Genomic DNA, 17,876 nt, shown 5'->3' on the forward strand with positions numbered 1-17,876 from the left:
TCCCACTCGACTTTATAACACTTGTCAAATGTGGCTTATACCAGTGCATTTGAAGTGACATTGTATTTATTTCCCATTGGATTTTGTCTTTTCATCTACTGCATGCTACAATCACAGCTAGTCAAAATGTGGGGCAGTCCAAATAGTTCAGTGTTCTGTACAGTAGATTTCGGCAAACCACCCCGTTTTAGCATATCTGCAATCATGAAATTTACACTCTTATAAGTATTTTGAACAATAGCCTACATAGTATATGCATCAACAAACAGACGGTAATAAGGAGGACTTTCAGTTTCCTTCCACAACTTAGAGAACATTCTCTAATGAACTTTTTTGAGGGGTAAAAGTGCTGAGTTCGTTTACGGTCTATGATGATAATGAACTGCATGGCATTTAAAAAAACAAACGAATCGGTAGTGTGATTAGAAATACTAAAAAGAAGATCGATAGTACAATCAAAGCAAATGAGTACAAGCACCATATGAGGAAAACACTCGTACTGTGTACTAAGCAGTGAGTACGAATCAGCTACTGGAAGCGATTGAATGTTGCAGATTGGCAAATGGATGTGTACAACTCCGTCTGAAGAAGAAAAGTAAGCGCACAACAGTATTTCTTCCGTACGTACTCTTGGACTTGGGTAAATAGTTTGCTCAACTACTTATTGATCAAGAATTCGCCTTGGAAATGTTCGCAAACACTGAGCTTCGCCAAAGACCATTCCGGAAAACTGACTAAAGAAACGAGCGGGCGGGTGCTAAATGGCAACGGGTATATTATACACTTGGAAAGTCACATTGAAGTGCGAAAGGAACTAGTAACCACGGTTGTACGACATAGTAGACGTTCCTTTGCAGGATTTTTCCATAATTCGGCAGGATAGTATCAGAAATATAGGTGATAGATTTCGTGGTCGGAACCATACCGCGAAAAACACATAGAATAAAAGACTTATTCAATGCTGTTTTTTCAACAGTTGATTGGTACTGTCGATCGGCAAAAGTAAATCCGATTTGAATCCAATAATCCGGTTGTGGCTGGAGATGGTGCCAGGATTTGGGTGGGGTCAAAAAGTGTATATACTACATTGTGGAGTGTATAGATATGGAAAACAGACATATACAATTTGTTGCATTCTTGAATATTACGCACAGCTCTATTTTGCTCCAAATCTATCTGAAAACGCAGATTAGATCGACACCATGATAGACTGACTGGCTTCTTGAAGGCTAGCTGTTGAGTAAGAATAACTGAAGCATCAAGAAAAGCGAAAAGTGAAACGAAGAGTTTGTCAACCGGAAAAACCGTGACATATCTTTGTGAGATATTCGAAATAGAAATGTAGTTGCTTATAGACGGGGATCTCGGGAATAGTAGGGCGGAGCCAGTGGCTGTCGCTCTGAATCTTCCAAGTCTCGGTTGTAGCTGTTCCCAGGAGCTGCCGGTGCACCAGAGTTGTTAGTCCCCGAGTTCCGTCCGGCTTGCTTGGAGTTGGGATGTTCAATGACGTGGCTAGGGGAGAGAGAAATGAAGTAGACAAACATGTCGCTAGGCTTCATGAGGTTACTTGTGCCTACCAGTTCAGATTTAATTTAGCGAGATAAAGATGGAGCAAAACTATTGGAATTCTTTTGATGTTTTGATATATCTACAGGTCACTCTGGCTCACGCCTCCGAAAATAGGGTTGGAGCATTACAGAGTAGACCATGCGGCTACAAACTTTGAATACTCGAGACAATCAAAACCAAGAAGAATAGTTTACTGCTAGGTCTGAGTTATCTGAAAGTGCAAACCCAATAGGTTGAAATAGCCACGTGAAAAGACACGGATACCACAGTCAGTGCGGCAAATAAGAAGCGTATAAAATGAAAGGGTAATAAGGACTTTGGCTTAACCGCAATGCACCAAACAGAAATAAGTGACAGTCGAGTCGATACTGCCAACGCGTGGCTGCAAAATTTGTTAAACTGATACTAATATCATTTTCAGTCCAACCTTTGCTTATCTGTCTCTTTAGTCCCACCAGTGACTTGATTATTCGTCCATTGAGAGAGCACTCTAAAATCAGTCAGCTTCAGTCATGATCTTGTGCGTCGAAGTTATTCTGATTCGTTAACAGCACTCGACTGAGGAGGGCCTTGAGTTTATACCCTAACAAGGGCAAAAGTGGTTTCCGTTGCCTCTCACGTGGACTAACTGGACTGTCTTATCAGGGCGGTAAAAGTATCGTTAAATAAGTTATGGGAACATGATTTCCAGCCTAGGACCGAGATGGCAGCAAATGAGCAGTGGAGTATGACAAACCTTTGATCACCGAGTGGACTGCGAACCAACACCCAATGGAGTGCACTTTTCTTCAGCCGAGGGGCTTTCGCTTTTCCGTGTTTGCTTTTGTTATTCTTAACTCAACCACATTGGTAGCAGCCATAAGGTGCTGTTGCTCAAAATACACCTATGGGCATTTCGAGAAACCAAGTTGTGCATAAAACCTGAATTACACCATTCCACTTGAGATAAAAGCTACACCGGTGGACAGTCCACGACGGAGTTATTCGTAAGTGACATCGCTATGGCTTCGATGAAAGACCGTTCTCCTAAGAGCAGCTGGATACTGACATTATTGAGTTGTCAAAAAATCCTGTATTCGACAGAAGTCGGCAGACATTTCGGTAGATATGCTCACCAGCTACAGCACACTGAAATTAGGGCCATAAAGTCATCGACTGGGAATTATGTCAATTTCTGAAGTAAGATGTATTTGGGTTCTAAAACCCTCATAGAATCGAAAGGACGTGTTAAACTGATACTGTAACATTTAATGCGGTGCACTCAAGAACACAGTTTAGTAGCTGTCGAATGCTCAACACTAACTGAGAGAGTAAGGTGTCCGTCCATATCTTGTCTACGTTAATCTACTTCGTTGTTTATGACTGAACTGCAACTAATGCGCGTATCCCTTAGGAGCGCTAGGCGCGTAACGTCGTACAAACACCCTGGGAATCCGAACCATGTACGGCTGCTGCAATGATGAGAGCCACAGTAATTGCAATTTAACTGCAAACGATACACCGTCATCCTTTGAAGGCGTTAGTCTTGCCATTAGTCACCAAACCCCAGGTTGAAATGTCTCTCACTGAAACAAAAGTGGCCCCGTCTTGAGTGTGGAATTACTTCACTGCCTAGCGTTGCCATTCGGCTGCATTACAGTATGTCCCCTTCCTTTCTTCATATGTGCCTGACGAGGCCCCATAGAGATCACAATACTGCACGGTGTTCTAAACACTAACAGTATTGGATCGGCACAGTATCTAGAAAATGTACGCGACATTACGGTTGATGATGAGGAGATGGTAGCGATGATTTGTTTGATCGCCCCATTTTTATCGGTGCCTATCGGCTATGAATATCATAATACTAGCTCAATGAACTTTGTAGAATAGGTAATTGGATGTCAAAATGAAATCGCTCCATTTGGTATCCTAAGGTGAGTCGAGCCGTGGTCACATGTCGATTGTGCTTCGGTCCTGAAGTTAATCATATCCTACTTAGAGTTTGACAGTAGTCTACTTTGAAGGTATAGAGCAACGAAGTGCGGGGACTGTTGAATGAATATCATCGGCATCGTCTTATCTGAGGTGAACCATTCTGTGGTTCACCACAGACGCACTTGTGTCTTGTCAGTAAGCCCCCTTCAGAGGATACCCCCTTTCCCTCTACTGCAACATCGTTCTCAAGCCTCTTCGCAGAACTCCAAGCTTGGAAATATACTTTAATTAACATCCTAATATTTTCTCTATCCGAAAACCTCTTAATTTGATCCTATTTGGCTTGAACCCGGTGTGGCAAGGAAGATATTGCCAGCAAAAACGATGACGTGTAGATAAGCACTTTCCCAAATCGTTTCGACTTACCACCCTAGATTATTCTCATGAACGTTATTAAATGAATTGCTGTATCTCAGATAAGTTGTAGAAAGTAATGTGAAAAACGCAGCCAAACTGGAGGAAAAGAAAAATGACACATCCATTCTGTACGCGGAAAAGGCAGGTTTCCGCCTATTTGGTATAGATTATTTCCCTTAAAGAAGATTATTGAATTAATAGCCGTCTAATGGATGCAGCACTACAGCTTGCAGATCTGAGGGTTCGTTGAACCCATTCTTAGGCAATAATCCGCCGTCTAATTTGAGTGAAGTGTCTTTATTGAGACAAAAAGTTCTTAGAATAGACATGTCCATAATAGTGTAGCTCCAGCAAGCCGAGAAGGACAGCCAGCCTCACAGAAAGCGAAACACCTCATTTCCTTGTGGTAATTGATTGTTTGGCCTGGTAATTGCATACAAGCGCCATTACATTTGCGAAAAATTGGGCAGGTTGCATAGCCCATAGTTGGGCCCCAACTATGCGAAGAGTCGGTTTTCATCTTTAACACACTACAAGTTCCAAAACGAACAGTTAGACTTATAGCTTCTCGCAACTTTGAAGGAAAATGCAGCTCATAAACTAATCTATGGCGTCTCGTATAAGTCGCAGTCACGCAAATCAATTCAAACTCATTTGTCGCCCCGCAGGCGCACGGTACCCACAGTTTGAATCAGCCAGTCTCTTATATAAACGATTGTGACACCTACAGAAGAGAAAGAATTCGTCTGAGTCTTGAGTTATAGTGACGAATTGAAACGGATTATACAGTGCTCTCCCATAGATACTAAAAAACCACGGTTCCCGATTTGTCAGTTCTGCTTTAGTCAATTCCAAGTAACCTGTGTTTTGTGCAAAGTTAACCAGGAATTCCCCACTTCAAAGATTCCTTGCGAATTTTTCTCTCTAGGAAGCCGAAATTGGAGCTGCTGTGAGATGGGTGCATCTGATGTGCTGCTTACGTTCTTCATGTGTTTACTCAGCATCTGGGCTGAGTTGACTGTACAAGCATACAAGTTTATAGATTTATTGATGTTTGTCTTTATGTGTATTTGTGTGCTATATGTGTATGTGCACAATCGCATTCGAAAAACTACAGTGAACTTGGTATCAATGACGCAATCGCAAACGGGGATTACCGCACACACAATTTACGTGCCTACTAGTTTCTCAGCGACTCAAGGCATGTAATTTTGATAGTTATAGATTACTGATAGATAAGTAGGCTGGATGTTTTCGGCAGGATGACGTGTTTCTTGTTTAGTTGATGAAAAGCTATTGTTGTCCGACTTCAACTCCGGGCGGGAAGAAATCTTGGTTGAGGTCGCTTACTATTCCAAAGGGGAAGAGCTCCCTACGAATCTGTTCACAACTAGAGTTCACCGTAGGGTTCACTGTGGGATGCAGAGTGTGATTTCCTTTCTTGTCTAAGTTGACCAGGTTACCAGGATCTGGCCCGGCGAACACTTCTGTCCGATGGGTAGCGGATTATGGAGCACACCCTTTAGCAAGCGAAATATTCTTTTGGAGATGAAAATTGTAGGGGTTATTTCTGTTGTTCTGCCATACTATGTTACATTGGAAGGCGTTTCTGTAACCGGATATACACTGTTGGTAGTTTTGCTGCTCGCAGGTTCCCACTGTAATCACATACGCACCAATCCGTTGGTTTTTCCGCTAGCGGACTGCAGGCTTCTCTTCGATCATAGATACCAACTCACCCCACCGTTTGAAGTCAGCATGTTTAGCTCAAATTCATAATAAGGAAGTCATTCAGGACAATATATTAGGTAGGATTGATCATATCTAACACTGCTTCACAAGCAGATTACAGCAGACTTCGTGGAATAATGCAAACATTCCATCGCCGCAATAATACGATATCCACTTATGTGACTGATGAACGTGAACCAATCTCTTGCATCGCGAAGGCTGGCGTTGCTTTTTCGAGACAGAAGAGGGACGAATGTATCTTTCAGTATAAAAACAGAGTGCCAATTGAGCACTGACTTCATTTGTGTCGGTGCACGGTATTCAAATATCAGGAGAGTGTACCAGTTTATTAAACTAATAATTTTTCTGCTGTGGGACCCTTTCGGTGCATAGCTGCCCTACAATTCAGGGAGATCCTGAGGACTGTGGTACTGTCTCAGTGTAAACAGGTCAATCGAATGGCAGGGTTTGGTTGGAACTACGAATATTCCAGTCAGCCGATTCCCGTCTTAACTGCTGACCTATCTCCAGCTCATTAGGTGGTGATGCTACACGACTGCACCATTGCTCCTCTGCAAACCTCAAAGTCAATTTCTTTCTTCATCACAAACTGTATTGCTTGGTATGTTTTTGGAATGTATCGACCTGGAAGCAATTAGCGAAACAGGGTCAGCGTGGAATACGACTTGAACAAAGACGTGAGAACACTTAAAACACTGATATGCATATATTTCTCATTTGGTTTGGATGTTACATATACTATAATAGAACTGTTGTGTAAAGATGATTCTTCCGGTGAGGAATTTGAGGCCACGTTTGACACTTAAACTATCAAGTTCCTTAGACTTACTTTTCGACTAATTACAGTTAACTTAAAAAGACCATGCGATTCGCAATTCCCTATTGAGAACAAGTAACTGAAGATCTTCCTACTTTGTTCTGACGTATATACACATAATATGAGATGGCACTCACAATCTGACCTGTTGCTCCTGTGCTGAATGAGGACCGATTCATGAGATCGATTTATTTGGAGGACCACGTGAGTAACTTGTTATCGATCTACACCATTGCCGACCAGCGTAAACAAAGCAAGCACATGTGGATTATCGCACAACCAACAGTATTTCTATGTGAAATTACTCATCTCCGGTGTCGGAAGATGAAATCTACCAAGTGTGTGTGACCAGGCCTGCTCACAGCGCTCTATGCTACGCGTGCGCAGCCACTGTATCACGGATGTCTTGGCCACAGGAATGCGATATTCAGCGTAAGACTGGCTGTGTCCTGAGCAGGAAGGTCACAGTCCACCCGCATTTCCATGCTGAAAGCTAGGCTTTGACTTTGTGACTCAGACAGTTTATTCATCATAAATAGAAGCTTCACAGTCGTGCAGCAGCACTTGCATCTAATCGTCACCTCTACCAAATTTAGACGACTGGTAAACAGTCTGCCGACGGAATGTCCTGGTTTACCTCGCACATTGGAACATAAGATGTTACAAGCTGAGACATTGTGACAAGGGTTTTTGAAGTATAGCTTCAGCTGACCATTTGCAAAAGGTATGAAGCTCCTAAAATAGCTGAAACTTCAGCCGATCCAAGAAGTGATCCGTCCAAGCTCGGAACCTGGGTAGTGTTGATCTCAATTAATCAGGGCATTACTGGTTTCCCATTTCCAATAACTCACGTCTTTTTACATAACGAGTTATTGAACACATGATGGATTGTAGAACACCGATTAGACAGGCAAGTTAATCAGTTTCACATGTGTGGTTTTCTGGCTGGACTATCCGCACAACATGGGTCCTGCAAATCGACTGCTATTCTGTGCACCTAAACACAGGAGACATTTGTGGTAAAATGAGTTCGGAAATTCATTTTATGAGTCTGTGGACGAATACACCCGGTGCAACTCAACATCAGATGAACGATAACAGATATGACGAACCATCCTAGCTGATGAGAATGGGGATTCAAACGAATTTGTGCATAATCCATCTTTGTCCGCTTAAATACCATCCGCAAAGGATAGATTTTAGAACGAGAAGTTTCATCGTTTTGGGGAGAAGTGGAGTGAGTACCCTTGAGTTAGCCTGAGAAAATGAAAGATAAAACACCGTCCATCTGAATATCAGTTGAACATCTATTCATGTTACAACGCTTCTGTTTAATTTATCATATTACCATCATACCATGTAATATTACCATATGTATCTTAAAGACCTGTTGGAATATACTGGGTTTTCTATACAACACTCACACTAGGTTTGCTAGTTGGTAATGTTTTAAATTATGGGGGGCTAGTCAAGGTCCGTCTGCTGGATTTCTAGATTTTGAATAGAGATATGGAGGCGATTCAAGCAATTTGTTTCTCAAAAGTTAGGCACTACCTCAAATCGGATGTTTTGTTCGAGTGCTCTTATCGGCCTACTTTTTAACGTCCAGTTGTTTTGGCATTGGCTTCGCCCACACACTTTCCACTTTTCTGCCCATCAGTGCTTCAGATGGTTTAATTCATGAGCCACAAAAGAAAGCCACAGAAAAAACTCAAATTTGATGGGAAACTTGAGTCATTTAACGCAGGTAGTTTCACGGTGGTATATAACCCCACCTGGAAGTAACTGGGGTTCCAATTTTTCTCCGTTACGTGAATGAATTTTGATGTGTCCTGAGACTGTAAAGTGCTAACACTCTACAAAAAGAGTTCATCTCTCCGTATTGAAGCATACCTTAAGGGAAGTCAACCTTGTTTGCAAAATAATTTGGTTTTGCGAGAGACTCACCTGAAACCAAGCTGAATCTCTCGTTTGTGATGTAGTGCATTAGGTAGCCAACCTCTTTTAACAAATACAATCCTAATCAACTTACCAATACGTGCTACTTTTGTGAGATGGTTTGTCCCCATCCTGCTTTCTTTGCCGTTGGTTCTTTGAACGAACTTTGAAAACAATAACTGCTATGAGAACGATGGCTACCACCACGACGATAGCAATGATGACCGCAATAACTTCTGTCGACATTCCACCGGCAGTTGCTAGTTTTGCTTCTTCTCCCTGGGCAACACTCAACGGCTGCTCCTCATTTCCGTAGTTTGGTTTTGATTCAGCCGGTTCACTATCTGAGCCGGTTCCTGCATCGTTCCCGCCGACTACACCCGTATTCCATCCAGGCACACTTGGGCGCTTGTCTACAGGCAGCTCCGGAGTTTCAGGGCATATGCTCTCAACAGTGAGAGCCTGCAGTGGGAGGTCCGCCAGATCAGCTGGTGTTGAGCATTCGAAATTAGCTACCTTGCGTCTGCAATGGACGAAGAATACAAAAGTTTGCCCGATAAGTAACAACCAATGATGACAATGCTGTACGAAATGACAAAACCCGTGAACGCAGATGAATTACAAAAATTTCCAGTGACTATTGCAGTTGTTTGTGTGATTTGTTGATTTTTATTTCAACACGTGCGATTGCTTTGGTTCGCCCATCCCGATCTAGAGGCATTGGAATCGAAATTAGCTTCTATTGGAGCACATCAACTGCGATTCCTTGGTCGTGCTGGGTATCTGACACAAGACACGAGTATGCTAACTATATTTTACAAGTGCACGCTGGACCAGCCCGTTATTAACAAGGGAAAGCTTGCTTAAGTCCGAGTAAGAGGACTGGTTTACCTAATGGCCAGAACTCGTTAGCATACATGTTGGGGAAATCCTCTGGGCGTAAACTTGTTTCTTCGGCGCAATTATTCCGGTGGATTACCATTATGTAGCCATTCTTGTGACATATTTTCAATAACTATCCACCATAGGTACACCCAGAGCTTTCTTGACTTGAATGAAGAGTGCAGTTTGTACGCTGGAGAACAGAAAAAACATTACTCATTCCCACATCTTGCTGAGATTTGAGTGCGTTCATCAAAGTTCTATGCTACGTTACTGCAGCAGCGTTAAACAGGTTTTTGGTTCGGCACTGATCTGAGTATTTGTAGCTACGTGGGCGGAGGAATACAAATCGACGAAGAAATTTACGGTAGAGGAAGCCCACTTTCCCCCAGAATGTGCCGTTCCCTTTTGACTTCGCAACGGGACGGTAATTTTACAACGAGAAATCACATCACGATAGAAGTGGCAGACAACACCGAACGGTGACTTTTCACAAGATGCAAAGAAATCTTGTTGATATCCTAGTACAGAGTAAACACCATGGCCTGCAGAAATTCACTCTGACTGTTGTTTGGATTCATTTTTCATCCATTCCAGTCTATTTCGCCGAATCGCTTCCAAACCGTCTTCATCTAGGTGGTCCGACCGATTGACTGCTTGATCCAATGTTTCCTCAAGGACTTGCGCCACCTTCATAAGTTAAGCCGCCGCCAAGTTCTCAGTAACTGGTTGTTGTGCTTTTTGAGTCATTACGCATGCACCAATATACCCAGCAGAGAACCGTATAGGCATAGGACGGGATATGTCACGCATTTAGAGTAATTGGTGTAACCACTAAGTGAAACAGATCAATAGTGTGTGAGGCTTTTGTGTCAGACAATCGATTTAGGTCACTGGTGAAAAAGAATATCACTCAATGTTTTGCCGTTCAACCACAATCATACTTGACGCTTTACTTATTCACATCACTCCATTTCTGTCTGGAAGACCCGTTTAGAGCACCTCAGTCTACCGCCTTAATAAGGTAACGTGGGAGCAAAAATGTCAGATAATTAGAGAGAAGATTATATTATAGATTTCTAAGGTAAACAGCCACCTAGCCTTACAAAGTGGCTCAGTTTTATGAAACCCTATTCATTGGATCTCACAAGGGTTCTACTGCTGGGTCGCCCCTTTCTCACGCCCGTCTATCTGCACGGCAGTTGGCTTCTGGAATACGCTTCGAGAAAGTAGATTAAACTATCCGCACAGAAAACATTTTGGGAAGGTATGACCGGCGAAAGTCAGTGGACAGAAAAGTAGCAATATAAAAAATTCATTAAACAAGAAATCGATAGATACTACTCTTCGTCCATAATTCTTGAACGAGGTTTCTCCCACTGTCTTATTATTATAATTAAGTATTATTTTGCGGGTGCAGATGCACGGTGAACAGATTCATTAGTGAATCTCACATTTCATGTGAAACCGGAACTTTTTGTCTGGAATTTCCACACGTTTGCGTAGGCAGTCGTCTCTCATGCTTCCACACAGTATCAAATCTTCTAAGGTGGCCCAAAACCACGTAAAAGCTGCCTCATCAAAGCTTAGGGCGTGTCCACTGTTGAACCCATTTACCAAGGTTAGGACAGTTTTTCTGGAATGCGACTTTCAGCCAGCCGTCTCTGATGACTTAGCCGGAGGAATCGAACTGTTTGACTCCAGTAAGTTTTACTCTTTGGAAAAATCTGAGGCCTGGAGCTTCGGTCAGCCCTCATCACCCCGGGGATTCCGCGCAGATATCATGTGACATCAAACACGTCGTCTACACAGTGTTCAGGTAAGGACAGCAAAGCAACCAGACGCATTTATGAGGGAGTGATCATCGTAGCAGAGGCGCATCTCACGTTGATCACAAGCTGATCTTCTCCATTCGTGCGTTCAGCCTACTGCTAAGCATTAGGTTTGTAAAACGTGCATTTTAAGGTTGTGGACGAAGCAACTGACGAGGTCCAAAAATACTTCACACGCCGGCTTGTTCCGCACCTGACAACCATCGTGAATTAGTCATCCGACAAAGGTTAACTCAACCATAGTTTGACCGCTCCGAAATCCACGGAGCCACAATCTAGCCTATTATACACTGTAGGGTGATTCCGAAAAAAATTGTCTGTGGACTTCCTCCTTTTTATACAAAGACGCTGAGTCTTTGGAGTCAAACGAAATGCATTTCAACTCCCAATGTATGCAGTGAAATTCTTTCAATGTTATCGGTCCCCAAACCTTGAACAGGTCTGTAAAGCAAGCCCAGTGTCCCACTGTTTCCAGCTTTGCGGCTGCATGGTTAACTATCATTAAAAAGCGATAGTTGTGCCCGGCTCAGGTCTTTATAAGGCTGTATTATTTGTTTAATATCTTATTAGCTGAAGAAACGGTTCACACATTTCTTTCCTCAAAGTGGAACATTGCCATGATAACAGCTGTTCGCGCGAAGATTTATCTCGTCTGCTTGATCTTGAACCATCTGACCAGAATTCTGATCCACAAGGCAGTATTTACGCTGGAAATAAACAATAAGAGTCTTGATCCTCGTGCTAACGAGGACAAAATACACTTTCTGGATGACAGCGGGCTACCGAATTCTCTGTTTATTTAAACCCTATGCAGAAATTTGCCGACCTTCACAGGGTATGTGCAGCTTTTAGGGCTGTTAACCTGCTTCTCCTTGAGGAGCTTTGCTGCTTTAACACACGTGGAGATGCTGTAACATCGGAGGGACAACTTAATGTTCTCACACTCCTTCACATTAACCAATACGCCTTCACTCTCGAACCTCCTCATTATACAGTCCATCGTATTACAGGAACTCACTTCCCTTTGTTCAACTGATCACTGCTGGTCCTTCTGGCTTGACAGAACTTTCAGGAGCCGAGTTGCAGCACACGAAGTCCGCAGTTGCGTCGGTGCGCGCAACCCCTAACACTAATAAAGGATATTAATTTTAGGCTGGGGCAGTAAAAGTTACCTTCACTGTTTCTCCTCCATTGTTGGCAAGAGTTTTCTGAAAACGTTTATTAAGCAGTTGTTCGCGTTCTTCTCCATCATTTTGTTAACACAGTTGAAATATAGACAACATTTCTCATCCCGGGGGGGCTTTTTTTAAGACGCTTACTATTTTGTGTATTATCCCGAGGGGCTTTTTTAAGACGCTTACTATGTTTGTGTATTCTGGTGATAAGATTTTTCAGTAACAGTTAACATCAAGCGGGTGCGAACGCCTAGTCAGCAATAGTTCCCAACACCTCCCCAAGGTACTTGATCAAGTACCAAGTGAATAATGATGCAATCCATCGTTCCCATTTGCATTCGGCAAGTGTTGAAAAATGGCAACTTATCTGTTAAACCGTTGAATTATGAATGCTGTGTGGTGTTACCCTAATTAGAGTATGATTTAACCTCATCCTTTTGCGTTTTTGAAGCGCTTTCACCGAAAGACAATGCTAAGCTTTCGACGATTGAGAATTCAAGCCTACCGTATGTCTCTCAAAGCAAGCAAGTGTGTCACTGACAGTAGGAGTGTTTCGTCATTCCCATTACTCACACCTGACCTGACTAGCCTAATATCCGAACCGGTACAAGTCGGAAGCAACACTGGTATGCAGCCGGTCGCTGAATGAACGAATCGTCGCCGCAGTTACAGTAAAGAACAGATAAAACGTCTTGCCAACCCGAAGAACGTAATCTGTTAGCATACCAAAAGCACACGCGCACGGGTCATACCAAACTACCAACCTAGAGGTGAGCACTAAGTTATATTTCAGAACTAACTCGTGTGATTTATCAATTTCAATGTTCTTATAATGCACTCATCGATCGGGAGCGTTGGTGGACTTCAAAAGACAAGACAAAAAATGTGTTAGTTGGAATGAAGTGGGTGTAGGAAGCAGCCGCGTGCGTGCATGTGTGCTCACGCCACTATAATTTGACGATACCGGTTTTGCTATCTAGCGAGTGTGGTTGAAAGTCCGAGTTTAAGTCATAGGCTTAGTCATACATGAAGCAGCGACAGACAAATAATAATAATACGAATACAAAAAAGAATAATGATAAAATATATCAATGGTGTGATTACTAACCCGCCAGCAGGACGGCCAGATCGAAGTCTGATTACGCGACAGATTTGTCGAATATGATCAAATAGGATGAAAATAACATTCACTTTTTTCACCAGTGACGACGGTTAGTAAGTGCGCGAGAAGAACAAATCACTTTTGGAAGCATATTTTGTGTCAAATTTCTACATAAATCTTCTTGTGGAAGGACTGGAGATCTGAAAACCTCATACATTTCAGGTTTCAGGTTTGCAAATATCTTCACTTAAAGGAATTATTTGAAAGTGGCAGCAGAAAGTGAACACGTTTTGCGGCGTGGTACACTTTTAATAAGGCTTCTCGCTAGACTCTTAGAGGGTGTGCAATTCGTGTGTCTTACAAGAAATGATTCCTGCATAACTTGCTACCCTTATGCAGGAGATCAAAACTATTCCAGTTTTCGGCGGAAGCCTTTCATCCAAACCTGTCTTCAGTTTTGTAGTGTTTTGCAAGTTATTCGAAGTTCTTCGTAGTCCTTATCAAGGTGATTCGCTCAGAAGTTCACAGAACGTAGCTAACTAAAAGTTGCCATCAAGTGCGCTCCATCAACAAATTTCAAACGTTTCCACAGCATAGCGTTCGTCGAATGACGTTGGTCGGTCCAACAAACTAAATAGCTGTTCAAAATATGGGGACATTCGGACAGCGATAGTGGAGGCTGGTGCTTATTCGAGAACCGACTGTCTCTGCATGTACTAATTCTCATGGATGCCTGCATTGCACGAAACACTAAGGACACTTCGTGGTCCATTGTGTCCTTGGTGAACTTTTTCATGGTTACCGTTCTCGGTATATGAATTCGACACAAAACTAGCTCCAAACTGTGAGTCCCCCGTACCGCTTTTCTCATAAAACAAGAGACAAAAATAATGCAGATTGTGATAGGCGAACTAGCTTGCCGCCAGCGAGCCGCATCTGCATACGAACATTTAGATAGACGTATTATGCCCGCTTGGAACGTATAGAACAACAGTAATGAGTTTAGGACTGGTAATGAAAAAAAGCGTCAGTTCATCTCAGTTGTCAGCTGAGATGCCCTGTAGAGTGGCCACAAATGGTATTTTTAGGTATCATGAAAAGACCTGTGTCTGACGTGTTGATCAAAAGCTGACAAATCTAGCTGTTTTCTCGGGACGGCCACCTTTTCATGGTGAAACCAGAGGAAAGCAGTGAGTATTTCGTCGAATAAGAAGCTAACACCCATTTTCCTATCATACTTTCCGAGACAGAGAGGGGCCCTTGCAAACCTTTCGACCTTCTGTCGTTTTAGTTTGACGTCAGTGCGAAGCGTCCACTGAAATGCCATAGTTCAAGGAGATTGCTTTTGTCTCATCGACACACGCAAGTGCGTCTGTCACTTTTGTGTGGGGGTTGATGGTTTCAAGGATTTGAAGATGCAAGCATCATTGTAAGAAATTATTCAGTCTCCGAATATCAGGCTGGACAACACACACGAATTTTCAGTCAGCCATGGTGTTTCAAACCGCCCACTGCAGCGGATGGCAAAGGTGTATTGGTAACACTAATGATGAGCAAAATAACAAACTTGAGACGCATTTAAACACCTAGTTGCTAATTGAAATGGTTCTAACAAGAGGCAACTGAGTCTCCTTCAATCCTTCAAATGATGTACCTATACCAAGGATGCCTCATAGACGACGTTCGCGGTATCGCAGTACCCTCCTCTGTGCGATACCAATTATAAGTCTTTTTTTTAAACCAAAGTAAATTGCAAACGAGTGTCCATCTCCGTCCACCAACAGTTTAGCTTCCAAATACGAGATAAGTTTGAACAAAACTTGATGAAATGCAACATTCTGGTCAGTCGTAAAAATGGAAAAGCCTTGATAGGATTATTGGATGGTTTTCCTACATAACGTATGGTGAAAAGAATGTAGCTGAAGTGTTTTGTTTGCTTCCCCAGTATTTTGCTTCAAAAACGACGTTTGCGTGACATCAGTGTCAACCCGAGTACTCCTAGATTACCAGTGGATGGATATTTGAACACATGGTTCAGCTCATAGCCTGTGACAGATTTCTGCAAGTATGCCTGGATGTACAGAGGATCCAAGGGGACTCAACGAGTAGCTGAGAAGATTAAAGCTATTCTCCGTTTGAAACACAGGGTAAAATCTGCCTGATTGAGCCATGCTGCACATTGATTTTAGTGGAGCACAAGGCTTACATGTGCATAAGGACAGCATGTGGCAGTGCTTTTCCAAGCAGATATTTTCACATGAGACATTTCATCGCATTGGTAACGGAAGTTCAGTGCATGTTTCTCAACCTTCCACGCAGGTAACGACTGACTTTTCTGTGACAGTAATAGAGCATCACATAATGGTGAAATTTGTACGTAGTCTATGTAGGATGCCGGCAACCGGTGAATCCATTGGTTCAGGAATACCAGATGACTTCTGATACTCCAGTTTTCCATCTCAGTTAAGACGTCATTTATTCGTCCGCATATTCACGACTTCGATGCGGATGCCACCCGGATGCTCGGTTTGTGAAGTCTTTAAGATGAACGACATGAATCTATTCACTTATTCGCACCCTTCTACATCCGGTTTAGGAAAGTTCACTCGCATACAACCGCCAGCCCACCTACCTGGTAGACATGTCACTAAGCCTTCTCACACAAACCCAGATGACTTAAAGATTGGTGTATCCGTGACTGTGTCACGTGGTCCAAATTATCACAAACAATATGATTGCACACACTTCATAACTGTGTTCACCCAACCAGTTTAGTCACATTAGAAATGGTCCTTCGAATTCCTACTAAACTGTTGCACTCACTCTTGTTTGCTGTTTACATCTTGACAAATGGCACATACCTCTTTGCCCGTTTACTCAGTGAGCGCTTGCGAGGCGTGAAGATTTTGAAGTGATCATCATATTCACTTTGTGTGGGACAATGATGAAACAGCTGTACAGTGATCTGGACTTCTCACGATAGACGGGTGTAAAGCACAATGAAATCTCCAAAATTTTCCGTATCTATCTATGGTGTGAGTATCATGGTCGGCCAGTCAAAGGGAGGCTTCTCTTTTCCTTAGTGAGCATAGTTGTAGATCAGACTGATAACCAAACTGGAAATCATGCGTAACACTCCTAGAGACACGAATCAATGGTCAATAGGTTGGTTGTACCAAATACTGAAACTGGTTAGAGAAATTCTCAGCTCTTTGACGAAGTGACAAGGGAATACACACCATCCCTCATTGTAAACGTCCGGCATGCAGTACGCTCATAAAGATAAGAAGTAGCTATCCTAGACATTCTACCACAAATTTTCCCATCAACCTAAACCACGCATTAAATCGCTTGCTCGGATTGATAGTACTCTAGGAGATGTGAAACTAGACAATAGATAACTAGATAAGAAAACTAGATAGTTACACCTCTCATAAAGTAAATTACTCACGAGGTTGCTGAAAACTCTTCGACAGCCCACGACCGGTTTCGCCCTTCTTGAGGTTCATCAGGTAGGCTCACTCCCCGAGTTTCCGTCAACCTTATGTTCTACTTGAACCCACTGTTCAGCACGATAGTATGCAAGTATGTTGAAATCCACCAGAAAGCATCGATCTTGAGGGGTAGGTTATGCCATAAAGAAGCTATCGAAGAGGAAATACTCCCAACCTAATTTCAATTGAAAATCCAACTGGACGATTTTCTGAACGAATAGAGGCTTGGTTAAGCTCGAAATGAAAACTTAATGGTAGGACGTGAGTCACGGGTCGAAGACAGGGATGGAAAAAGTCTCCGGTTCATGTTCAACCTTACTACTTTGAAGTTTAGATTGTTCTGTCTGAACAGGTTCCATAGCCCCAGAAATCTCTTTCTCTGTGTTGGTCCACACACATCGTTCGGTAAGCTACCAAAACCTCGTAAAACTAGCGTTTTCCCAATGAACTCAATAGTTCATGGCCAAACACGTTCACTCCATACAAGGCAAAGTAGTCCGTTACTCCATGGATGGAAAATATTTTACAGTTGTCATATCACTCGTTCATTCTTGCACCTCCAGTGAGAGGTAGTTAATGCCGCCTGCTTAATCTACTAAGCTATAGTGGAAATCAGCCATGTGCCACTTAGGGGAGCAAACAAGGAGAAACAAATTACAAAACAAAAGAAATCTCTAGCACCACCAAGTTTTTTGGGTATAATTTGACGTGAGTAGCACATAAAGGCTGATATGTTTATTACATCTCATGCAATGCATATGTCCGGGTATTGAGGAGAACTATTCCACTTTGGTCAAAAGCCCAGCATGTATTATAAAAGGTATGACAAACTCTGCCTATCTCTAGGACGACTGAAAGAGGGAAAAGATATCGCTTCGATTCCAAAATTTTTTATTCTATTTACATAGGATTGGTTTGTTTTCTGGCTTATCTTGCAAATAGACTGGCAAGCATGAGCAAGGACAGCCACATTGAAAAAAA

The 17,876-nt window shown here is 42.6% G+C and overlaps 1 protein-coding gene across 1 annotated transcript in view; it reads right to left on the minus strand.

Annotated features, from left to right (window-relative positions):
* Positions 1 to 352: 352 nt before the first annotated feature.
* T265_09070 (hypothetical protein) overlaps positions 353 to 17,876 on the minus strand; it is a gene marked incomplete at both ends in the record, with an annotated part of 34,363 nt that continues 16,839 nt past the window's right edge. Inside the window, 2 exons of the mRNA XM_009175049.1 lie at positions 353 to 1,512; positions 8,505 to 8,933. Of these exons, the coding sequence (XP_009173313.1) occupies positions 1,350 to 1,512; positions 8,505 to 8,933 (592 nt within the window). The remainder of the gene's footprint in view (positions 1,513 to 8,504; positions 8,934 to 17,876) is intronic.

Source organism: Opisthorchis viverrini (assembly GCF_000715545.1).
Source record: "Opisthorchis viverrini unplaced genomic scaffold opera_v5_252, whole genome shotgun sequence".
Lineage (NCBI taxonomy): Eukaryota > Metazoa > Platyhelminthes > Trematoda > Opisthorchiida > Opisthorchiidae > Opisthorchis > Opisthorchis viverrini.